General features: G+C 39.4%; 1 protein-coding gene across 1 annotated transcript; it reads left to right on the forward strand.

Moving 5' to 3' along the window:
* The first annotated feature begins 11,292 nt into the window (after positions 1 to 11,292).
* HAVCR2 (hepatitis A virus cellular receptor 2) lies at positions 11,293 to 25,606 on the forward strand. The gene is made up of 7 exons (XM_039249476.1): positions 11,293 to 11,481; positions 12,672 to 13,010; positions 13,899 to 13,982; positions 18,342 to 18,382; positions 19,844 to 19,970; positions 23,241 to 23,277; positions 25,118 to 25,606. The coding sequence occupies exons 1-7, from the start codon at positions 11,424 to 11,426 to the stop codon at positions 25,275 to 25,277; spliced, it is 846 nt and encodes a 281-aa protein (XP_039105407.1). The 5' UTR covers positions 11,293 to 11,423; the 3' UTR covers positions 25,278 to 25,606.
* Positions 25,607 to 26,213: the final 607 nt, after the last annotated feature.

Genomic DNA, 26,213 nt, shown 5'->3' on the forward strand with positions numbered 1-26,213 from the left:
CCACCCAGGCGCCCCACGACAGAATTTTCTTGATGGTAGACCCCTGTTCATTTCTCAGTTTCATCACTGGGAGTCTCGCTGAGTTATTAAGGGCACCTTGTTTTACACGGCTCCCAACTTCCTCTACTCTGAAGAGTTTGCTTATGTGGGCAGGGGCAGCATTAACTTCCCTCTAGAGTTACTTGCTGAGTAAGTATTGTGGTATTTCAGAATGCTGACTTATCCTTGCTGGGCCACTGTTTTCTAGGTAGTGAGCACTGGAGTGGGCTCTAAACTGGGTCTCGCCTTGGTCTGAGAGTGACCTTCAGCTTAATCTCACTGGCATCCATCTGTAGTTACTAAATATAAAGACTGTCTATAAACACAAAAGCTCTTTATCGTCTCCCCAGTGTTGTGAAGAGCATGTCCTTGTAAGCTCAAAAGCACTTGATTAGTAAAATGCCAGGGGGTTTTGGTAAGTATAAGAACCATGCACATTTGGAAGGGCGGGTTTCCTTTTCTCATCTCTCCACACCGCCTCTTTCTGGGAGAGTGTCTGTAGTAGAAATTTGTTTTAGCTGCCCAGCATCCGTTTTTCCTTTTGAAATGCACCACCCTTTTTTTGGGGGGAACTACCTTCTTTCACCTTGAGAACACAAGCCTGTCAGCCAGGCTCAACCCAATTAGTTCTTTCTGACCCTGTTGATACAGAGTTCAAGAATGAGTCTGTGACCCATGGTGGGCCTTTGAAGGAATGTGAATCACTGAGCCTGTGTGAGAACAGCCAGGAGATGTTCTTGGTATTTGGCTCTGTGCTCTGCAGGTACAGCGAAGGGACACCATCTAGAATCCAAGGAGCCAAAAATGGAGGCAGCTAGAAGCTAGGTCCCTGGTGAGTCAAGTCTGCCTGAAGCAAAACTTTTCAATACTGTCAGTCAATAAATTCACTTTATAGTTTAAGCTAGTTAGCTAGGTTTTCTGTCAGCTGCAGCATAAAGTCTCTGGTGAGAGAAGGGTTCATTGGCATAAGAACAGCACTAACATCATGCTATGAGAGGTGTTCTGTAGCAAGGGGGAAGTTCATTTGTCTTGTAAAAGGATCAGTTCTCCGAAGACCCTGAAGGATCTGGGGTTCCCTCCAGGGATGCCAAGGATCTTTGGGCTGAAGTAACCCTCTCAGTGCTGGCGTGGGGAGGGCATTGCTGAAAGCAACCTGATGCAAATGAGTGCACTGAGACCATAAAAATAAAAGTAAAGTGAAAATAAAAGGACTTTCATCTGAGGTAAAGTCTATGAACTGACAGGTGATCTATATATATTTAGGTATGAAGAAATGTTTTGTGGGGCGCCTGGGTGGCTCAGTTGGTTGAGCATCTGACTTCAGCTCAGGTTATGATCTCAGGGTATGTGAGTTCGAGCGCCGCATTGGGGTCTGTTCTGACAGCTCAGAGCCTGGAGTCTGCTTTGGATTCTGTGTCTCTCTCTTGCTCTCTGCCCTTCTCTCCCTCATGCACTGTCTCTCTCTCTCTCTCTCAAAAATGAATAAATATTTAAATTTTTTTAAAAAAGGAAATGTTTTTCACCTTCTCCTAGACCCCCCTTGTGTTCATGATGTTCCTAATTATTTGTGAGTGGGGGACTTTCTTTCTGGTGATATACCCACAAGATGTACTCACATGAAAATGTTTGTATACAGTTTTTAAAGTTTATTTTGAGAGAGAGAGAGAGAACATGCAAAAGCAGGGGAGGGACAGAGAGAGAGGGAGAGAGAGAAGCCCAAGCAGGCTCTGTATTGTCAGTGCAGAGCCCGATGCTTGAACCTACGAGCTGTGAGTTCATGACCTGAGCTGAAATCGAGTAGGACACTTAATTGACTGGGCCACCCAGGTGCCCCGAACATGTTTGTATATTAGAGACACATATAGAAAAACATCTGAAAGGAGATTCATTATGTTGACAGAGGATATTTTGTACAACTGCGATTATGGAATTTTTAAAATCTAACTATCTATCCATCTATTTTCTTATTATATTTTTTCAGAATTTTCTACAGAAAGCATGACTTATATAAAAAAAAACGTTTTCAAGTAGTCTACAGACACACAAGTTGACAAGGGCTTTTATTTAATTATTTATTTTTAAAGTTTTTATTTAAATTCCAGCCAGTTTACATACAGTGTAGTTTTAGTTTCAAGTGTACAATATAGTGACTCAGCAATTCCATACATTACCTGGTGCTCATCGCAACAAGTGCTGAACTTAATCCCATCACCTATTTCAAGCATCCCCCTTCTCTCAATGCAAGATTGACATTGACCAAACCAGACAGCCCTTCCTCCAGATCAGCACAGCACAGCCACCAGCTCCAAGGTACCATTAGATATCAGATATTGGGCCAGTGGTTTTGCATTTTCTGATTTGATTCTTGGTCAATTCTTATTATATATATATGTTTTTCCCTTCTTCCTTTTCCTCTTATAAAGAATAAGAATCCTCTTATTCTTTCCCTTCTCTGTTCTGGTTATTCTGATTGTTGGTTTGATTAAGCAGGCATTTTTAATATATTCTTTCTACACCTCTTCTGTATCTCCTTCTTTTTTATTCCCCCACTCACCCACCCCCCACCCCCAGATTAAGCCATATAGTTTCTCTGATTCTCTGCCTGGTCAATTTCTTTTTTCCTTTTCTTTTTCTCCACCCCTGTCATTTCTCTCTTTGTATGGGCTAAGGCTTCCTCTACCACCATCCCCCTTTTAAATTTTTTCCAGGGTTACTTCAATGAACAAACCAAAGCACACCTGGTGGAAGGCCCAAACCACCACTATGAGTAGGGAGACAAAGCAACCAGAGTCATAACAACAGAGAGTATGCAACACACTCCAAACCTCCTGTAGGGCCAGGCACTGGACAGTATAAGACTTCTTTTTGATATAATAGTACTCAAATGTGCAGGACACATAAGAAGCTATTAAGACACATAAGGGACAGAAAACTAGCCAAAATAAAGACTGGAAGAATTCTCCTCAAAAGAAATTCCAGGAAGAAATGACAGCTAGAGAATTGCTCAAAACAGATATTAACAACATATCTGAGCAAGAATTTAGAATAATAGTCATAAGATTAAGCTGGACTTGAAAAAAGCATAGAAGACAGCAGAGAATCTATTGCTGCAGAGATTAAGGAGCTAAAGAATAGTCACAAAAAATTAAGAATGCTGTAGGGGCGCCTGGTTGGCTCAGTCTATTAAGCATCCAACTTCAGCTCAGGTCACGATCTTGCAGTTTGTTAGTTTGAGCGCTGCATCGGACTTTGTGCTGACAGCTCAGAGCCTGTAGCCTGCTTCAGATTCTGCGTCTCCCTCTCTCTCTGCTCCTCCCCTGTTCTCTCTCTCTCTCTCAAAAATAAATAACCATTATAAAAAAGAAATGCTGTAAATGAGGTGCAAAATAAACTAGATGCAGTGACAGCAAGGGTGGAGGAAGCAGAGGAGAGAATAGTGAAATAGAAGATAAAATTATGGAAAATGATGAAGCTGAGAAAAAGATAAGAAAATACTAGACCACAAGGGGAGAATTAGAGAACTAAGTGATTCAATGAAACATAATAAAATCCATATCATAGGAGTTCCAAAAGAAGAAGAAGAGAGAGAAAGCACAGAAGGTTTACTTGAACAAATTATAGCTGAGAAATTCCCTAATTTGGGGATAGAAGCAGACATCCAAATCCAGGAGGCACAGAGAACTCCCTTAAGATTTAACAAGAATAGGTCTCCTCCATGGCATATCATAGCGAAACTGGCAAAATACAAAGATAAAGAGAGAATTCTGAAAGTACCTAGGGACAAATGGACCTTAACCTATAGGGATAGACACATAAGAGTAGTAGTAGACCTGTCCACTGAAACTTGGCAGGCCAGAAGGGAGTGGCAGAAAATATTCAATGTGCTTAATAGGAAAATATGCAGCCAAGAATCATTTATCCAGAAAAGCTGTATAGGAGAGAGAAAGGTTTTCCCAGACAAACAAAAGCTGAAGAGATTCATGACCACTAAACCATCCCTGCAGAAGATCCTAAGGGGCACTCTGTGAGTGGAACACTCTAAAGACTACAAAGGACCAGTGACACCACCACCACAAGCATGGAACCTACAGATAACACAAGGACACTAAATCCATATCTTTCAATAATACTCTGAATATACATGGACTAAATGCTCCAATCAAAAGACATAGGGTATCAGAATGGATAAAAAACAAGATCCATCTATATGCTGTCTACAAGAGACTCATTTTAGATCTGAGGACACCTTCCAATTGAAAGTGAGGGGATGGAGAACCATGTATTATGCTACTGGAAGTCAAAAGAAAGCTGGAGTGGCCACACATCTATCAGACAAACTAGATTTAGAAAGACTGTAACAAGAGATGAAGAAGCGTATTATAATTATGAGATCTATTCATCAGAAGGAGCTAACAATTATAAATGTTTCTGACCCAAACTTGGAGCACCCAAATATATAAGTCAATTAATTATAAACATAAGCAATCTTACTGGTAAGAATATGGTAATTGTAGGGGACTTTAATACTCCACTTATATCAATGGACAGATCATCTAGGCAGAAAATCAATAAAGAAACAGTGGCCTTGAAAGATATACTGGATCAGATGGACTTAACAGATATATTCAGAACTTTTCATCCGAAAGCAACAGAATACACATCCTTTTTGAATGCACATGGAACATTCTCCAAGATAGATCACATACTGGGTCACAAAACAGCCCTCAATAAATATAAAAGAATTGAGATGACACCATGCATATTTTCAGATCACAACACTATGAAGCTTGAAATCAACCACAAGAAAAAAATTGGAAAGCCTCCAAATGCATGGAGGTTAAAGAACATCCTACTAAAGAATGAATGAGTCAAGCAGACAATTAAAGACAAAATTTAAAAATACATGCAAGCAAATGAAAATGAAAACATGACAGTCCAAACTCTTTGGGATGCAGCAAAGGCAGTCCTAAGGGGAAAATATATTGCAATCTAGGCTTATCTCAAAAGACAAGAAAAATCCCAAATATAAAGCCTAACCGCACACCTAAAGGAACTAGAAGTAGAACACCAAAAGAAACAGGAGCAGGAGAAGAGAAATAATAAAGATTAGAGCAGAAATAAACAATATAGAACCCCCCCAAAACAGTAGCACAAATCAATGAATCTAAGAGCCGTTTTTTTGAAAAAATAAACAAAATTGATAAACCCTTGGCCAGACTTCTCAAAAAGAAAAGAGAACTCAAATAGATGAAATCATGAATGATAGAGGAGAGATGATAACCAACACCACAGAAATACAAACAATTATTAGAGAGTACTATGAAAAATTATATGCCAACTACCTGGACAACCTGGGCAAAATGGACAAATTCCAAGATACCCACACACTACCAAAACTCAAATGGGAAGAAATAGAAAATTTGAACAGACCCATAACCAGCAAAGAAATTGAATCTGTTATCAAAAGTCTCCCCAAAAATAAAAGTCCTGGGCCATATGGCTTCCCAGGGGAGTTCTACCAGACATTTAAACCTATTCTTCTCAAGCTCTTACAAAAAACAGAAATGGAAGGAAAGCTTCCAGACTCATTCTGTGAAACTAGCATCACCTCAATTCCCAATCCAGACAGAGGCCCCACTAAAAAGGAGAATTTACAGGCCAATATCCCTGATGAACATGGATGCAAAAATTCTTAACAAGATATGAACAAATTGAATTCAACAGTATATTAAAAGAATTCTTCACCATGCTCAAGTGAGATTCATTCCTGGCTTACAGGGTGTAGGAGCCCGACAGTGACCACGAGAAAGAATGGTTAAGGAAGCAGAGATGTGCCTGCAAATAAGACTCTCTGCTTGGGCAGATCATGCCTGCAAACAGGATGTTCTGCCAAGAGGCCTGCACACAATATCCAAGGTTAATGATCTGCTCGCATACGATGGAACATGCCCTCCTTAAAAATAAGGAAGAGGCTGGAGTTCTGGGCAGGCCTCTTAGTAAACATGCTGTGGTCACTTCCTCCCTTTGCTCCCCTCCACCTCCCATCCTTGGAATGTGCTTGGCTTTTTGTCCTTATTTGGTAAAAGAATGCATTTCGTAGATTTCCGTATGTGTCCAGCTACTGGGGTATAAAAGTAAACCGCAAGGCGGCTTGCGAAGAATTTTTCCTCCGGCCGGAGTTGTGTCTTTGTCTGTCTTTTGTGTGTCTTGTCTTTGTGTCATTTTGCCCGCAACACAGGGCTGGTTCAATACTTGAAAGTCAATCATTGTGCTACATCACATTAATAGAAGAAAGGATAAGAACTATATGATTCTGTCAAGAGATGCAGAAAAAGCGTTTGACAAAATATGGCATCCTTTCATAGTAAAAATCCCTCAAGAAACTTGGGGTAGAAGGAACAGACCTTAACATCATAAAAGCCATATGTGAAAAGCTCACAGTTAATATCATCCTCTGGGATGATATCATCCAATGGGAAAAAAATGAGAGCTTTCCCTCTGAGACCAGGAACACGACAGGGATGTCCACTCTTGCCACTGTTATTTAACAAAGTGTTGGAAGTCCTAGCCTCAGCAATCAGACAACAAAATGAAATAAAAAGCATCCAAATTGGCAAAGAAGAGTCAAAATTCACTTTTCACAGATGACATGATACTCTACATGGAAAACCTGAAAGACACCACCAAAAAGCTGCCAGAACTGATCCATGAATTCAGCAAAGTCGCAGGATACAAAAATCAATGTACAGAAATTGGTTGTATTTCTATACACGAATAATAAAGCGGCATAAAGAGAAATAAAAAAACTGATCCCATTTACAATTGAACCAAGAACCATAAAATACCTAGGAATGAGCCTAAACAAAGATGTAAAAGATCTGTAAGCTGAAAACTATAGAAAACTTATGAAAGAAATTGAAGACAACACAAAGGAATGGAAAAACATTCCATGATCATGGATTGGAAGAACAAATATTGTTAAAATGTCAATACTACCCAAAGCAATCTACTCATTCAATTCAATCCCAATCAAAATTGCACCGGCATTCTTCTCAAAGCTGGAACAAACAATCGTAAAATTTATATGGAACCACAAAAGACCCTGAATAGCCAAAGTAATATTGAAGAAGAAAACCAAAACGGGAGGCATCACCATCCCAGACTTTAGCCTCTATTACAAAGCTGTAATCATCAAGACAGTATGGTATTGGCACAAAAACAGACAAATAGACCAATGGGATAGAATAGAGAACCCAGAACTGGACCCACAAATGTATGGCCAACTAACCTTTGACAAAGCAGAAAAGAATATCTAATGGAAAAAAGACAGTCTCTTTAACAAATGGTGCTAGGAGAACTAGACAGCAACATGCAGAAAAATGAAACGGACCACTTTCTTATGCCATACACAAAAATAAACTCAAGATAGATGAAAGACTTAAATGTGAGTCAGGAAGCCATCAAAACCGTAGAAGAGAAAACAGGCAACAACCTCTTTGATCTCAGCTACAGCAACTTTTTACATGATACATCTGAATGCAAGGGAAATAAAAGCAAAAATGAACTATTGGGACCTCATCAAAATAAAAAGCTTCTGCACTGCAAAGGAAATAATCAACAAAATTAAAAGGCAACTGACAGAATGGGAGAAAATATTTGCAAATGACATATTGAATAAAGGGTTAGTATCCAAAAATATATAAAGAACTTACCAAACACAACACATGAAAAACAAATAATTCAGTGAAGAAATGGTAAGAAGACATGAATAGACACTTATCCAAAGAAGACATCCAGATGACCAACAGACACATGAAAAGACGAACAACATTGCTCATCATCAGGGAAATACGAATCAAAACCACATTGAGATGCCACCTCACAATGGTCAGAGTAACTAAAATTAACAACTCAGGAAACAACAGAGCCCTCTTGCATTGTTGGTGAGAATGCAAACTGGTACAGCCACTTTGGAAAACAGTGTGAAGGTTCCTCAAAAAATTAAAAGTGAACTACCCTATGACTCAGCAACAGCACTACTAGGAATTTATACAAAGGATACTGGAGTGCTGATTCACAAGGGCACATGTACCCCAATGTTTATAGCAGCACTTTCAACAATAGCCAAACCATGGAAAAAGCCCAAATGTCTATCAACTGGTAAATGGATAAGAAAAGATGTGGTTTATATATACAATGGAGTACTACCTGGCAATGAGAAGAATGAAATCCTGCCATTTGCAGCAACGTGAATGGAACTGGAGGGTATTGTGCTAAGTGAAATAAGTCAGCCAGAGAAAGACAGATAACAGATGTTTTCACTCATAAGTGGAACTTGAGAAACTTAACAGAAGACCATTGGGGAAGGGAAGGAGAAAAAATAGTTTCAAACAGAGAGGGAGGCAAACCCATGAGACACTCTTAAAAACAGAGAACAAACTGAGGGTTGATGGGAACATAGGGGAGAGGAAAAAATGGGTGATGGGCATTGAGGAGGGCACTTTTTGGGGTGAGTACTGACTGTTGTATGTAAGTGATGCATCAGGGGAATCTACCCTTGAAACCAAGAGCACACTATATACAATATATGTTAGGTAACTTGATAATGAATTATATTAAAAAAACAGAAACAAAAACAAAACAAACAACAACAAAAGAATCTCTTATGGTTTTTTCCCCTCTTTTTTCATCCCCCCTCCTGTATATTCATCTATTTTGTTTCTTAAATTTCACAATGAATGAAATCATATGGTATTTGTCTAGAAGGTTGAGTTTAAAAAGAAAAATGCAAGCTGATAAAAGTTAGCACCTCCATAGGTAGAGCAAGCAGACAGTTGTGGGATCTGAAGCACAAACCACCAGCAGCGAAGTACTCTTCAAAAAGTCAAACCTCTAGAGCTAAGTTTTGTTTATAGGAAATACACAGAAAAGAGGAATAATTTCAGTGACACCACAGGAAGCAGGCAAACCCAGACTGTGGCACATTCTGTGGAACAACTGATTTTACAAGCCAGTGAGTGGCAGGGGGATGGAAGAAACACTGTTCTAGATTAAGATACTTAATTGATATGATAACCAAATGCAATGTAGGGACCTTGATTGGGTCTGAATATAAATAAATGTATTGTAAAAGTGTATTTTTGAGATAATCAGAGGAATTTGATTATAAACTGAAGACGTGGGTACTAAGACATCATTACTAATTTGATCATGTGTGAAAATGGTATTATGGTTATGCAGCAGAAAGTCAACTTTAAAAAACCAAAATACACACTGAATCTGTGAGGGTGAAGTAATAGGAGATTTGGGATTTGTTTTAAAATAGAAGTTGATAATTTTAAACCTGTGTATTGGGAACTCATACTTTCCTCTCTGCTTTTGTGTATATATATATATTTTTTTGCTTTTGTGTATATTAAAAACGTATATAAAACAGTAAATAGGAAATGCAAGGTGTAACACGGACATACAATTTGTCTAAGAAAGGAGGGAATATGAATGCGTATTTTATTTTCTTGTGTCTGCATTGGGGGTATACACAGGAGACTTAGGAGAATGGAAACCTACAGGGTGGGGGCATGGAAATTGGTAGATTTGGAGGGATCGGAACAAGCCTTCTTCATAAAGCTTTGATACTGCTTCAAATTTTAGTCATTTGGATGAATTATCTAAACAGTTTGTTTTTAAGATACAAGAAATAAAAGTTAAATAAACAGGAAAATGCTCAGAAACAGCTCCCTGTACACAGAAGAAAAAAAGAAGGGGTTTAGAATAGATTTCTAGGCTCCCTTATGTCTAGACTTCAATGAGTTAATAAATTGTCAATATTTTATGAAGCTGGTTCCAGTAGTAACACTAGATAAACAGAGTAATAATAATAAAAAACAAAACAGAAAGAAAAAAGGAAAAACAGAACACAAAATCTGAGGCCTGACACTTTTGAGTGTTGATTGGGTCATGCAGTAAACATAACACCTGACCCCATGTTTAATCCATTCTACTTACCCTTCGATATGGACATTTGCTGGTTTTTTAAGTTATGTAGGCAGACATATTAAGGGCAAATATGAAATTCATAAAATAGTTTGTAGTGGAAAAGATATGGAGCTTGGGAGACACAGTTCTCATTTGGGATTACTAGTCACATGCCTTTGGGCAAATCGACCTTTTTACGTCTCAGTTCCCTGTGCATAAAATGAAGACATTTACTGTGATTTCTTGAGTAACTGCTACCTCTGTGATGCTATGGAAAGTACACACAGTGAATAAGCTGGATATTTATAGTGAATGCATTTAGTGGCATAAAGATGAGTGACAAGGAAGTTCAGCAAGAAAAGACAGGAAGTCCACAGGGTTTTCAGAAACTATTCAGTCTGTGAGCTCACTTTGATAAAGAATCATTGGCTTTTAGGTTCCCAGAGAAATGTCAGTATCCTAGGGCTGAGACGGAAGGCTGTCACTATCTCAGGGGTCTGAGATGTCACCTCAGTGACGGAGAGCGTGGTTGAAACTCAACCCTTTCTGAGAATTTATGTCTAGAGCCCCAGGGATGGGAGGGAGGAGACATCCTATTCACATGAGATATAATAGAATATTGACGTCCCCTTGATTCCACAGTGAGGGGGGAAGAAACACTGCAGAAAGAAAAGTGTCTTTCCTAAGTGGAAGGGTTTGAAAGTTCACGTCCAAGTCAGAATATTAGAGCAGAGAGCCATGTCACCTAGCACAATTTCCTCTTTTTATACGTTTTATAAATGAGGAAACTAAGATCCAACAAGGTTATATAACACAGCCCAATCTGTGTTAGAAGAAGACTAAGAATTAAGTTCAGAGCTGGAGCGGAAGGGGCCCATAACTGTGAGAATAAGGAACATGCCATTCACCGTGGTATTCTCTAGCTCTTACTCCATTAACATTGGTCGTATGACCAACCAACTGATTGATCTGACTGAATGCATGTGTGGATGATATGTTCCTGCCTTGTGTTCCCTGGTAACCAGCTAGACCCACACACCATACATTCCAGAGAATTATTTCATTGGAGATATGAGAGGACTCCCTCCACTTTTCTTGACTGACTGAGAGACACTTTTCTTCCTTGAGTATTGCTTCCTCTTCGCTGATACTCACAGGATAAATATCAGAGCTGTTACAGGATGTGTGTGGTGTGGTATGACAGGCAACAGGGGTTTCCTTTGATGTAACTGTGGACTTGAGAGCATTAACAGAGAAAAGGTCAGATGCCCTGCTGTGCTGGGCCAGCAGTGAGGGAGAACGGCCCCTGCTCCTGTGATTGCGGAGGAGACAGAATTGCAAGAGGTACCCTGTTCCACTGGAGAATCAAAACTAAACAGAGCTTTATTTGACTTTATTCTTCAGAATCCATGGTTTCACAACTTTCCTTTGACTGTGTCCTGCTGCTGCTGCTGCCAGTACTCACAGGTAAGTCTGGGCATCTGGGCATGGATGGTCACAATTGGATAGTGTGAGATAAAGATACAAGGACTGTCATTGTAATGCTTGCAAGAGCAGGTTTGGAAGCAACCTAAATGTCCACCAGTCGGGAAGTAGGTAAATAAGTTTGTGATATCTCCATGATGCAAACAGTGAAGCTGACCAAACAGTGATATGAAATGTCTTGAAGTCGAAATGTTAACGTATATTAGATGTCTATGTGTTGTAAGGAGTGGGAATACATGAATCCTCCTTAATGTATAGACTCTGGGAAGGGGAACCAGAAAATGGAAAGGAGCAGGGAAAGGGAGTATACTTTTCATATACCTTTAAAAAATGTTTAATGTTTATTTTAGAGAGAGAGAGTGCATGCCTGCATGTGAGTGGGGGGAGGGGCAGGATCTGAAACAGGCTCCAGGCTCTGAGCTGTCAACACAGAGCCTGATGCAGGGATTGAACTCATGGACCGTGGGATCATGACCTGAGCCAAAGTCAGATGCTTCATCGACAGAGCCACCCAGGCACCCTCATATACCCTCTTATACTGTTTAAATGTTTCACCATATATATATTTAAAGATAATTAATTTTAAACTTCAAAATAGCCTGTGGGTGGTTTCAGATATACAATCTTCTTATACAGCCAATGCTTTTTATTCATTAAGTGCTGAATGCTTTAAAAAAAAGAGAGAGAGAGAGAGATTTATGTTAAGTTAATTGCCTTTCATCAATGAGCAGACAGCTAGTCCAGATGAGTGAGCTGTTTTACTGGCTGACAATGACTCATTTTCTGACTATCTATTTCTATCTGCCTTGCCCTCAGATGTTCACAGGGCTGGACCACAATTCTCTCCTAGGGCACTGGTTTTCAGAGTGAGTTTCTGAGACCAGCCCTGTCAACAGCTGGAACCTTCTAGAAATTCAAAGTTTTATAGCCCACCCCAGACCTATCGAACCAGGAACTCTAGCAGCTAAGCCCAGTCACGTGTGTTTTAACAAGGCCTTCTGGTGATTCTGATGGTTCTCAAGTCAGAGAACCATTGTCATGGTGGACCATCTTCCAAACAGAACAGCAGCCCTGGTTTCCTTTGTATTCTGCATGCATCACTTGCAGTTTTCTTGAAATGGACCAACCTCACTCATTGCCTGAATCTTGCTCTCCTTTCCCTCTTTATTCAGGATCTTTGGAAGGGGCATATGTAGTGGAAGTGGGTCAGAATGCTGTTCTGCCCTGCACCTACTCTGCAACCACTCCTGAGGATCTTGTGCCTGTCTGCTGGGGCAAGGGATTCTGTCCTGTGTTTGAATGTTATGATACGTTGCTCAGCACAGATGGAAGGAACTTGAAATATCAGACATCCAACAGATACCAGCTAAAGAGGAATCTCCACAAAGGAGATGTGTCCTTGACTATAGAGAATGTGACTCTAGCTGACAGTGGGACCTATTGCTGCCGGATCCAATTCCCAGGCCCAATGAATGATAAAAAATCAAACTTGGAGTTGGTCATCAAACCAGGTGAGTGGACCTTTGCATGTCTGCCTTATAAATAAAACTCAGCTGCAGGTAATTAAATATATTGATTGGTCTCACTACTGATCTCCCCAATTATAGCCCTGGGAGTGGGTCTCTAGACCTAAAGTTTAACAGGCTCCACCAGCAATGCCCAGCCACATTTAATTCCCTTCCTCTATTTTCAAATGCATGGACAGGATAGGCCTAGATCAGTGGTTAAGAACATGACTGCTCATTAGAATCACCTGGAAAGCTTTCCCACACCTATAGCTCCTTGGTCCCCACCCACAAATCAGAGAAATCAATATTTCTGGAAGTAGAGCCCGAGTGCTGGGATTTTACAAAGTCTACCTTAGATGATTCTTCTCCCTGTGCAGACAGGACTGAGAACCACCAGACCATGTATGTGTGACGTGGGGAGGAGCAGGGTGCATGTGCTCATACATTTTAAGATTTATACAGCATGTAGTATGTGGCTGATGGAGCTGAGTTCAAATCCAACTTTGTTTCTTACTAGCTGTGTAATCTCAGGCAAGTTATTTAAGCTCTGTGACCTCTTCCTCTATGAAATATGACAATATCTACCATACAGGCCATTAGGAGGATTTTATGAAGTGTTTTATAAAAAGCATTTAGTATGGTCATTTGTGTGGCTATTAGTTCTGTTATTAACAGTTAGACTGTGGCAATGATGGCCATAACAGACCTCTGCCCAACGTGTTAAGAGTCTTATACACTCTCAATGAATGCTTCCAGGGAGTTTCAGCAGTTGGGCATGTGCTTTTCTTCATTTGTTGTGTTTCATATTTTTTTCTGCTGCCCCTTTGATTCCCTGAAACAAGTTCTCTGCTCTCAGAGAAGCCTCATCTTTATATTGGTTTCTGATATTAGCCAAGGTCACCCCTGCTCGGCCTACACGCAGAGACTTCACTACAGCCTTTCCAAGGATGCTCACCACCAAGGGATATGGCTCAGGTAATTATACAGGTGGTGTAGGAGGAAGCCTTCTGGCATTTTCTGAGTTCGGAGGATTTTGAATATGGGAAAGAGATGAGAAGTGGGTTTCATTGGTGGCATGAATGTTTCTGGGCACCTGAGATAGTGTGTGTGGTGAGGGGATGGTGGGGACAAACTTGTGCTGGGGAAAAGGAGCCCTGAGCTGAGATTTGGAGTTAGTCACAAGTAGCCCTGTGACCTGGGCTGAAGCCTTTCACTTCCCTGGACCTCCCCCTCCTGTTCTGTCCAAGGAGAGGGTTCAGAGACTTTGGATTTTATAACCTAATAAAATTCCCACCCCCTCCCCACTAAAAAAAAGAATTTTGGTAATCTATGTATTTTGCCAAGTAAGGGGAAAAATCTACTAATGACACTATTCCATTAATAAAAGACATGTTTCTAAATTAAATAAATTTAATCTAATGAAAAACTCATTACATTGCCATTATTTTGCAATTACCTCCCAGACTGGGGATGTTTTGTCATGAATCCACCCCAGTCCATGCCTGGGGTTGGATTAGGTGATTTCAAGGATCTCTTCCAACTGGAATGAAGCCCATCATCTTCCTTCAATTCCAACCTCAGAAGAGCAGCTAAATTCTTCAAGTAATTCAGCAAGGACTTTTCCATGCTTCTCTGGAAGAGAAGATAGGATCAAAAGAGCAGACCTCAGGTCACATTGAGCAGGGAGCTGAATCTTAAATGTCTCCTGTCAAAGTCCTGGTCTCTCTTATACTCTCTGGAGTTTAGTCTTCCATTCAGTAAGATGAGGGTAATAACAGGTAAGTCCCATATCTTAATCTCATAAATCTCCTAGGTCCCACCTTGTGAAATTTAACTAAGAAAGGGTGTCTCAAGTGCTTAGTCCAGTATTTGATCATATTATGTACTCAGTACATGTTGGTTATTGTCCTTAAATTTACCAGTAAGATCGGATGCAGAATGAGATTGTGGTTAAGTACATCAACAACAGGTAAGTAGAATGGGTTCTAATATCAGCTCTTCATACTAGCTTTGTGAGCTCAAGGTAAAATTGCTCAAACTTTGTGAGGCTCAATTTCCTTACCTCTACATTGAGGGTAACCCCAGAGCCTACTGCATAAGACTGTTGTAAAGACTGAGTGTGACAATACATGTAACGTGCTCAGCATAGTACCTGACCCACAGAAAGCACTCAAAAATTAGTTATAATTATAAGTAGTAACTTCAGCTCTCTAATGGTTTAATCTTTGGTAGTTCTTTGGTGATTGGTAGACATCTCTTATGCAATTAGTGAGAAAATTAAATATGGTGGGAACAGATGATAGCCCTCATTGTGGCCTAATCAAGTCATACCAGATATTTATGGTATGTCCACATTCCCATCCTGTGCTACCAATGCTGCTTATAACATTACCACCAAGTGCACACTCACTGTATGCCCACACATCTTCCTCATGAGGCAGTGTATTTCCTCAGAGTTGTTTATATCCTAAACAAGTCTTTTTCCCTTTAGTTTTTACTGTTAGTTCCTTCCCTTTAGGGCAACAAAGATGGGGCCATTTCTTGCATCAGGAATATAGGCACAGTACCTACAATCTCTGAGTTTTGCAAAGGCCTAAGAAAATATTTCAATAAACAAACAAAATGTAACAGTTCAGAAGTAGGAAAATAAAATGAAAAGTTAAAATTATTTAATGGCATGTCTAGAATATGTAACATATCAATTAGTTACCTGCAAGTCAACTGTGTGTAGTTATACATTCCTTTTCTTTCATGTGGAATGTGGGTACATGTAATATGTTTGCTACAAAGTGGAATGGAGCGTTAACAAGTAAGAATTCAAGAATTGTGGAACCTATCTTGAACACAAAGCAATGTAATGTCTCTTCCACCTCAAGAAGCAGGACAAGGTTATGGTGAATCTTCAGCTCTGGAGGTAGACTTGGCCTAAATCTCAGGTTTGTCAATGAGTAGTTGTGTGATCTTAGGTAAAGTACCTCTCTGAGACTCAATTTCTTCATCTGAAAAATGGGAAAATAATAGTACGTATCTATTGTGGTAAAGATTAAAAGATAATATGCAAATAAAGTACTAAGCACCATGTCTGGCACATAATATGTACTAGCTGGTAACTACAAATTTATATACTTTTAAGACTATGCCACCCCCTCGCTACTTCCACTCCAGCCAAGTCTTGGGTTTTCTGGGAAAATCAATGCAACTTTTTCCAGCTGTCTCACTTACCTTGGTTGATGGTTATCTCTGTGAAAATAATCTGTGATAATCAATAAAATAACAGTGGATTATTTTCACTGTAAGTTGAAATAAGAAAAAAAAGGAGAAGTCAGTCTTACCATTTAGGCCCAGAAAAATAATTACAGGGAAGCAGAAACTGGATTTACATTAGAAAATCTTATGTGTGGTTAAGATTCATGTTTACTTAGTAGTTCCACCAATGTGGTTTTTATACTTTAAATCCCTTTTTGGGTAATAAGGGCAAAGGTAAGTGGAAAACAATCTCTTTTATTTCCTCTTTTTTAAAAAAAAATTTTAGGCTGAGAATAGTAAATATTAACATTAAAATCATGGTCTGTTGGGATGCCTGGGTGGCTCAGTTGGTTGAGTGTCTGACTTCAGCTCGGGTTTGAGTCCCACATCGGGCTCTGTACTACAGCTCAGAGCCAGGAGCCTGTTTCGGATTCTGTGTCTTCCTCTTTCTCTGCCCCTCCTCTGCTCATCCCCTGTCTCTGTCTCTCAAAAAAATAAAATGTTAAAAAAAAAAAAAAGAAATTTAAAAAATCATGGTCTGTTAAACCAGAGGTTCTACATTAAAGGATTTAGATTTTTAGGTCTCCAGAAAGTGACCATTTAAGAAGTTTCAGAGCCTCTGACTTAGCCAGAAAAATGAGTAGGCATTTTAAATTTTCTCAAAGCTAACCATCTATTGATTTTTAGAATGCAGTGTCCATAAGGTTAGGGCTGTGCTCATGCTGTTCATTGCACTGTACCCCAGGCCTGGCACAGAGAAGGGCTGTAGTACATGTTCATCAAATGGATAAGCAGATAAAGAAATGAATGAATAAAAAGGGAAGAAGGTGAGCTGGCACCTGGGCAATGTGACCACTTAGTAGTGACAGTGCAAAAGTAAAGGTTGTTGAAAGCAACATTGTTAAGAGTGTTAAGAGTTAAGAGTATTGAGGCACCTGGGTGGTTCAGTCGGTTAAGCGTCCGACTTTGGCTCAGGTCATGATCTCATGGCTTGTGGGTTCGAGCCCCATGTCGGGCTCTGTGCTGACAGCTAGCTCAGAGCCTGGATCCTGCTTCAGATTCTGTGTGTGTGTCTCTCTCTCTCTGACCCTCACCTGCTCACACTGTCTCTCTCACTCTCTCTCTCTCTCAGAAATAAAAACATTAAAAAACAAAGAGTTAAGAATATTATTTAAAGCTATGCAGACCCAAATCAGAAGGCCATTTCTGTTATTCACTAGTCTGTGTGACCCTGGGTAAGTCCCCTAACTTCCTTTTTCTTTCTTTTTTAAAAAAATTTTTAAACATTTATTCATTTTTGAGAGACAGAGCATGAGCAGGGGAGGAACAGAGACAGAGGGAGACACAGAATCTGAAGCAGGTTCCAGGCTCTGAGCTGTCAGCACAGAGCCTGATGTGGGGCTTAAACTCCCTGACCGTGTGGTTTTGACCTGAGCTGAAGTCGGACACCCAACCAGCTGAGTCACCCAGATGCCCCAAGTCCTCTAACGTTCTAATTCTCAGCTTCTTCATCTGCTTAATGGGGCTAATAGTCTCTACTTTAGGATAATTGTTTTGAATGCTAAATGAGATACTTTGCTAAAAAGAATTTAGCCCAATGTCAGCTCATGGTAAATTATAGCTATAGTCACTATTACTCTCATTTTTAGGCAATGTAATACCCTGTCTCCCTCTTAATGAGTAAATGTTAAACTTTTTTAAGAAAATTAACTTTTGTTATCTTTCAAAGTCTCATTACAATATAATGTCTGCTTGAGTGTTATCAATGTTGTTGGAATTTTGCAGCCCTCTCTGGGGTGCTGTGGACAAAACAAACCACATTTTCAACATAGGTTTTCCTGGCAGAGGTCTCCATTTCATAGAACATAAGTAGTCAGGTTCATTATCTGGATAAAAAAATATGGTCATCCATCTATCCATTGATTTCTAAGTGTTTAGGAAATACTGGTCTCACAATTACTTATTGTGAAGAGCATAGAGTAGGATTATTTTCAAATAGGACTCTAGGCATCTTAAAGATTTTTAAAAACTAAGATAAAAGAAAACACTCTCGACTATTCTATAAGCTATTTTTTCTTTTTATGGCAGAGATACAGACGCTGGGGACCCTCCATGACAAAAATCAAACTGTAAGTGATGTGTGCATGTGTGTGCATATGTGTGTGTATGAGCTAACCTCATGCTCAACTCAGAGAAAAGAAAGTTTGGCTTTAGTCCTCCTTCTTGTTCGCTCTCTCCTTGGGGGAAAAATGTCTCAATCTCCTTTAGCTGCAGAGCCTGCAGCTGTAGCATGTTGTATAGGGCATTTATAGCCATCTAAGGATGAAATGAGGGGTTAAGTGTGAAGTGCCTGGTGCATAGTAAGTGCTGGAAAACAAAAACAAAAAAGCACTTGCTTCTTGTTCCTCTTCTCATATGTCACAACTGTGTACCCCTGTGAAGGGTTCAAAGACCCTCATCTCCCTAGAATATATTTCTTCTTGCTCCCATGATAACCCTAATGAGAAAGATAGTGTAAATTTATTTATGTATGACAGGACACTAGTCAAGAGTCTTTTAAGCCAATGATTTATATATCTAACTATAAATAAATCAGTCTTTTAATTAACCACAATTTTAGTGTCCCCCACTTTCTCAGAGTAAAAGGGAATCCCCTAGATAGCAAGCTTATAGTAGCAACTTAAAAATTCTTTGAAGATGTATCCAAGAGTCCGCATTCATTTGACTAAGTCCCCTACTTGTGTGTTCACAACCAAGGCTCAGGACTTGGTGTTTGTACCTCCCCTTCTTTTGACCAAAGTCAGACTCTAAGTACCTCTATATATCTATAGTGTTTAATACACAGTATCTTGCATATAGCACTCCTGTAGTAAATGCTGATTGAATAAGTGGAAAATTTAATTTCTTTGACTTCTTTGTTTTAAAATTGTTTGGTATTACTGTTTTTAAAGGGAGAATATGAACTAAAGTTTTGGAAGCAGAAGAATGTTTTGGCTTTCAGTTAAAAAATAAAATTAATTAGAGAAATAGCCACAATAATTATCACAACTTATGCACAGATTGCATTTATTGCATACAAGGCCCTGTGCCAAACATTTTATATTTCTTGTTACTTCATTTTCCTAAGAACTCTCCAAGATGGTGGCAGAGCTGGGATTTGAACCTAGGACTATCTGGCTGCAAAGGCCTGGTCCTTGAATCACTGTCTTTCTGTGAAGGTGGGGGCTTCTCTGCAAGACACCAAGTTTAGACCACTCTGAACTCCCTGGAACACCAGGGGGCCTTGGATGAACAGGATTCCACTCTAAAACCTATTTTTGTTTTGAGGGGAGGGGAGTCCATTTACTATGAGCTCCTTGTCCCCCCATAGCGTAGAAGCAGCACATTCCCTTGCTAAGTTTAAGGATTATGCTGATCCCATTCTTTGGGTGGTTTGACGCTTGTCTAGGAGATAGATCATGCATGCTCTCAGGGTCCCTGCACTCCTCTGGTGCTGTAAAAGGCATGGTCTGGTGCACAAGTCATGAGACCTGGCTGAGCACTCCACTGATTTCTGCCCATCTGCTGCAATTCTGTTTGTGTTTCCATAGCAAATACCCACATCGGCTGATGTGTTGCAAGACTCAGCTGCGACCACCAGAACAGACATCTACATTGGAGCAGGGGTCTCTGCTGGGCTGGCTCTCATTCTTATCATTGCTGCTTTAACTCTCACATGTAAGTTGGTTGATGTAATTCTCTCCCTCTGGAGAGAAGGAACTGTTAAGATAAGGAACTCATAAGGTAGGAACCAACACAAACCTAGATACAGATGTAAGTTTCTATTTATACCTGAGGGTGATCAAACTGAATACCCTGTAGTCCTGCCAGACCGAACAATAACAATAGCTAATTTTTACACAGTGCTTACCATGTAATACACAGGCATGGTGCTAAACATTTTACGTACATGTTATCATCACCGCCTTATGTGGTAGGTAGTATTTATCGCTGTTTTATAGTGCAAAAAGTACAACTACTAGAAAGTAAGTCTCTTTCCCAAGGTTTCAGAATCCATAAAGAGGCAAAGCTGGCATTGAAATTCAAGCAGGCTGATTCTAGCACCTTTTGTTAAGCAAATAAACCTCTTTAATTCATGAATTGGGTTTATTAGGAAGTGCAACAACAAAAAGTAATTTCTTTCTGTGCATTTTTCTATCTTACTTGTTTCTCGGGCACAGGTCTTTAGAGACGGGTGGTAAGTCCTTTTACCAAAGGGTCATGGCCAGGATTGCAGCATTTGTATTTTGCTCCATCACGGCACTCAGCACACATATTGTTTTCTAAGTTATTTTTATTTATTTTATTTTTTTAATTTTTTAAATAGTTTGTTGTCAAGTTGGAAACTATCACTACCATCAAGACCAACCATCATCAGCACTCCAAAAGCCTCTCACACTTTTATAATTGTGATATATTTTCTTCTTTGAGGGCAGAGGCCAAGACCTTATACCCCATGGCTTAGTACATTCTAGCAGCCCTTCCTTCTAATACTTAAACATGGACTGCATATAGGGTGACCAACTGTCCCATATTTTCCCAGGACTGAAGGGACCTTAGGATAGGATACTTCAGTGCTAAAATTAGGACAGTCCAGGGAAAACCAGCATGAACTAGTCACCCTAATTATGTGACTTAAAGCTGCTGAGTGCTTTATATGCATTAAATCTTCATAATTACTCTAATGAGAAAGACACTAATATTGTAATTTACCTCATTCTCATGAGGATGCTGCCCCAAGTCACACAGTTAATTGATAGAGAATTTGAAGACAGAGCTCTCTTATTCCGCACCACTATGCTATTCTGCTATTATTGGTAAATAGATTGTTCAAAGAAAGAAACTACCCCAGGCACGCTTACCTGGGTTTGCACCGAGGAAGTAGTGGCGTTTGTGAACTGATCACATGAATATGAAGTCTACAGGTTGAAACTGAGCAATGATAGTACTCACTAGCTTTTCAAGTTCAGTTTGTGCAAAGAGGCTTGAAGTGAGGGTAATGAATGGGAGAAGGTTGACACTCTATATACACATATGTATTACTCCAAAAACATGGCTACTTCGAAGAACAGATAGGAAAGTCCTGTTTGGTTTTGGGTCTTTTCCCTAGAAGTTGATGGGTGAAGTCTTACAACCAAGGTGACAGGTTTTTAAGTCATGACATCAAAGCCATAAATTGGTAGCAATACAACCAGCAATCCCATATCTTTCTAGTGTACTTTCTGAGATGAGCGTCCATGCCTCAGTACCACTCAAACAGCTTTCATTTCTCACTCAACTGATGAAGTATCAAAGACTTGTTCCATATTCTTAGACTTAGCCCAGACTTCATTCCTCCTTTTACCCCTTTCTCTAGAATTATCTACCTCTCCCTTTCTATTTATTCTACTCTCATCAGCATAAAAATATGTTCTAACTCATATATTCCTCTTTAGCTACTCCCATTTCTGTTTTCCTTCACAGGCATATTTCTCAGATGAGTTTTTCCTACTTTGTTCCCCCTGAAGCACCATGGAAATAGTTCTAGTCAAGCCCACTGACAACTTACATTTTGCTAAGTCCAATAGACTCTTCTGTCTTCATTGTAGTCAATCTTTCAGCAATATTTAATCAAATTGAGTTTCACTCATTCTAGAAAGTCTTCCTTCTCTTGGCTTCTAAAACACCACTCTCCTACTTCACTGGCCATTCATTTTCAGTCACTTTTGTTATTTCCTCTTCTGTTTGACCTTTGGATGTTGATATTCCTCAGGGCTGACCATTTCCCTTTCTCTATACCCTCTAGGTGATGATGTATATTTCCATAGATTTAAATGTCATCCTTAATTTCCCCCTCCAGCTCTGAGTGTTTGTCCAGTTGATACCTCCACTTAGATGTCTTCCCCATTTAACATGTCCAAAATGGACGTCTAGAGTCTATATTCCACCTTCCCAGAACACAACCTCTTCTTCTCTGGTCTTTCCCATTATAGCACTTCACTACCATCCATCTGGCTGTTTAAACCGAATGCCATAGGCCAGCCTAAAATCCTGTTTCCTCCTAACATAAAATCCAATTTTAATTCCTGAAGACTTTCTCCAAAATATACGTAAAGTACATTCATTATTCTGAATCTCTTGGTCATCACCTTACCCTGATGTGAGGCATCATGATCTCTACTTAACTTCTTCATTTTTTTATACCTCCTTTTAATCGTTCTCCACAGAGCAGTTAGAGTGATTTTCTTAAAACCCAATCAGCTCTTATTTCTGTCCTCTAATTCTTTCTTGTAGGAATAAGAGTAAGATTCTTATTTTATAGAATAAGATCCAAAATCTCGATTATGACTTAAAAGGTCTTATAGAAGGTAGCCCCAGCCTACCTCTCAGACCTTATCTTGGGCCCCTTTCTTATTTCAACCATATTTTCAGTTTCAGGAACACACAGTCATCTTTACCTGGGGTCTCTTTGCCTCAATTTTCCCCCTGGCTGTTCACTTGGCTGACTCATTCTCTCTCTCTCTCTCTTTCTCTTTTTTTTCCCAGAAATGAGCTTGAAGTTTACCCCATCTGAGAGTTTTTTTCCTGACCACCTTCTCAGTCATCTGTTACAGTACATTGTTGGTTCCACAATTAGAAATTATTTTTTTAAATTCTTTTCTCACAAGAACACAGGTTTTCAGAAGTCGGGGTCCACAATTCACCATTGCATTCTCAGTGCCTAGCATACTACCAAACACAAAGTGGATGCTCCATGAATTTGTTGAATGTGAGAAATTAAACTTTATTACTTTCTAGAATAGTCCATGTAACAAACCAAGACACACACTGATAGTTTGATTTAACTCAGTCCAAGGGGAAACCAGATTTCCCTAAACAATCCTTGCCTCCAGTAAGTTCATTTTATTTCCTAACTTGTTTGTTTTATGAAAGCAGTTTTAATGTACTTTTCTTCCACATTTTACCTAGGGTGTTCTTACAGCAAAGAGAAGTTACAGAAGTCAAGGTAAGAGTAATGGGTGGGGTAGGGGAAGGTGGGAATCTTGGAGGCCTCTACTCTAATATGGCTTTGCTCTTAAAAGGCCTGCCCTGGGATTTAAACTTGTACTTTCTTCTTACCTTAGGGTTAGGTTTATGCAATGCCAATTAAACACACTGTTCTGTTTTACTTACTGATTTCTCTAGCTTCATTGACTAAAGTTAAGGGATAGAATTCATCTCCCTATTGATAGGAAATATTTATTTGTATATTAATGGTTTTTTTCTTTTTTTTCAATGAACTGACCCTTCTAGTGATTGAACTACACCCGGGCTCTGGGCTGGGCATTGGGTTACAAAAGTGAGCAAGAAACCCAGAACCTACTTTCAGGGCTTTTATAGCTCAGCCCAGACTTTCTTAACTTGGGTTGCCTATTAGAATCACCTAGGACTCTTGAACCTACTGTTGCCAACCCCAGAGCAAATCCATTAGCATCTTTGAGGATGAGACCTAAGCATAGGGTTTTTTCTAAAAGTTTTCCAGGTGATTCTACTGTATAAACAGGGTTAAAATCTACTGGTCTATTATACTGCAGTCTCAGTATCTGTTTTTGACTATATACATATGTATATATATACATACATGCACACACCTTATTCCAAATATACAAAGCTCATATAGCATGTACTAGAATTTAGTGATATTTGGAACATGGGTAGAATGAAGTACATTTCAAGAAAAAAAAATCATTCAGCCCATTGAATACTATCTAAGCCATGAATAATTTTAGGCAAAGTATAGATAGCATATTAATGAAGACAAAATACTCTGCAATAAAAAAAAGTCAAATAAAGCCCAATCAGACAATTTAATTATCAGTGACTTTTGACTATCTGTGCCAGGATCTGTTATTAGAGCTGAAACTTGAAATGTGATGTTACCCATGGGTGCTATTTGCATGCATTAATTCATTATTTGGTGAAATTATTTGGTTAACTTCCATCCCTGCTTATAAAGATAAGCTCTGTAGAAAATTAGGAAGTTGTTGCCACATTAACAATTATTCCCTGATAGAGCATGTCATGCTTAATAGGCACCTACGTTATCCAATGATTGAATGAATAAATGTTCCTTACAGCAGCCCTGTGAAATAGAATGCTTATTGTTCCCATTTTATAGATGAGGACCCTGAGACACAAAGTTTGCTAATATGCAGCCTCCATGGGGTTTTTGAGTATTGTTCACTGCTGCATTTCTTGCTTCTTAGAACAGTGTGTAACACACTAAAAATTTCTTGACTGAGTAAATGAAAACAAAAAACAAAACAAAACAAAAAACCCAACCACTCAATTTACCCAATCATATGACTACTAAATGATAGAGATAGAACTCAAACCAAGTCTGATTGGATCCATAACCTAATTCCTTTTTTTTTCCTTTTTGAAACTGTTCAAGCCCACAGAAGAATTGAAGTTATAGTACAAGAACAACAGAACCCTGCAACCAAACTTGTGGTTTGAGATTTTGACATGCTTGCTTTGTTTCTCTATTTATAGAGAACATTTCTTCTGAAACATTTGTAAGGACATTTCAAATATCTTGCCACTTCACCTAAACACTTCAGTCTGTACCTCCTCCCAACACGATGCCATATTTATACTCAGGAAAATTAAGATTAGTTCAAATTTCCTCAGTCGTTCCACAAATCATTTTATTGCTATTTTATGGCTTTTTCTTGCTAGTTAGGGCCTGATCAAGGATCATGTACTACATTTGGTTGTTGTCTCTTCAACCAAGCCTCTTCTGTTAAGTCTATTCTGTGCTGCCCAGGAAATGCTTAACTCAACTGCAACATTTATTTCCACAGCCTCGTCACTTTGGCCAACGTCCCTCCCTCAGGGCTAGCAAATATAGCAGCAGAAGGAATGCACTCGGAGGAAAACATCTATATCATTGAGGAGAATATATATGAAATGGAAGATCCATATGAATACTACTGCTATGTCAGCAGGGAGCAACTATCTTGAAAACCCAGAGGTCTAACCCTTTAATGCCACCAGATCCCACTACTTCATTTTTGAGTGTGGTATCATTGTGAAAGCTATGATATGTGTCAGCAGACTGGTTTTAGAGGCCCTGTCCATGGTCACCAAGCAGAGTTTTTACATTTTCTGGAGATAATTAACTCACATAGGGATGGAACTGTGTCCTGCACTGTACTTAGGTACAACATTACCTCTGTATTTCAACCAGCAGGGCTACCCAATTCAGAGAATGCTAATTCAGAGACAACATTAGAGCTCAAATGGGCTTTTATACAGAGTAGGAATTTTTTTTTAATGTTTATTCATTTTTGAGAGAAAGAGACAGAGCATGAGTTGGAGAGGGGCAGAGAGATTGAGAGACACAGAATTCAAGCTGTCAGCACAGAATCTGATGTGGGTTCAAACCCACAATCTGAGATCATGACCTGAGTGGAAGTTGGATGCTTAACTGACTGAGCCACCCAGGTTCCCCTAAAGTAGAAATTCTTAATATGTGGTCTCAGGAATTCCAGGAAGTTCAGCCACATGATGTATCCACAGAGCTCCTGAAAATATGAAGAAAATTATGTGCTGAGATACATGTATGTCTTTTTGGTACAGAAAATCTAAAGGAGCCACTAATTTTCAAAGAGTTCTGTGAGCCATAAAAAGTTTAGAAGCTACTAGAGGAGGACTAGATGGTCTCAAAGGTTCTCTCTGAGTCTTAAGACTTATGTTTCTTTGAATATTGATTGGTTAACAGTAAGTGCCACTGCACAGCTCTCCTTTGGCAGTTAAGTAGACTGCCCGGCATGTCCTGTGGTGTGCAGGAGCTCCTGGAGAAAAAGGAAGTGTGCTCCGTGTTTGTTGCTGAGTTTTGCTTGGGGTGCACTCAAAGGGAAATATCCCTGACCCACTTCTCCATTCATGGAGAGAACT

Source organism: Hyaena hyaena, unplaced genomic scaffold (assembly GCF_003009895.1).
Source record: "Hyaena hyaena isolate Hyena2069 unplaced genomic scaffold, ASM300989v1 scaffold_336, whole genome shotgun sequence".
Lineage (NCBI taxonomy): Eukaryota > Metazoa > Chordata > Mammalia > Carnivora > Hyaenidae > Hyaena > Hyaena hyaena.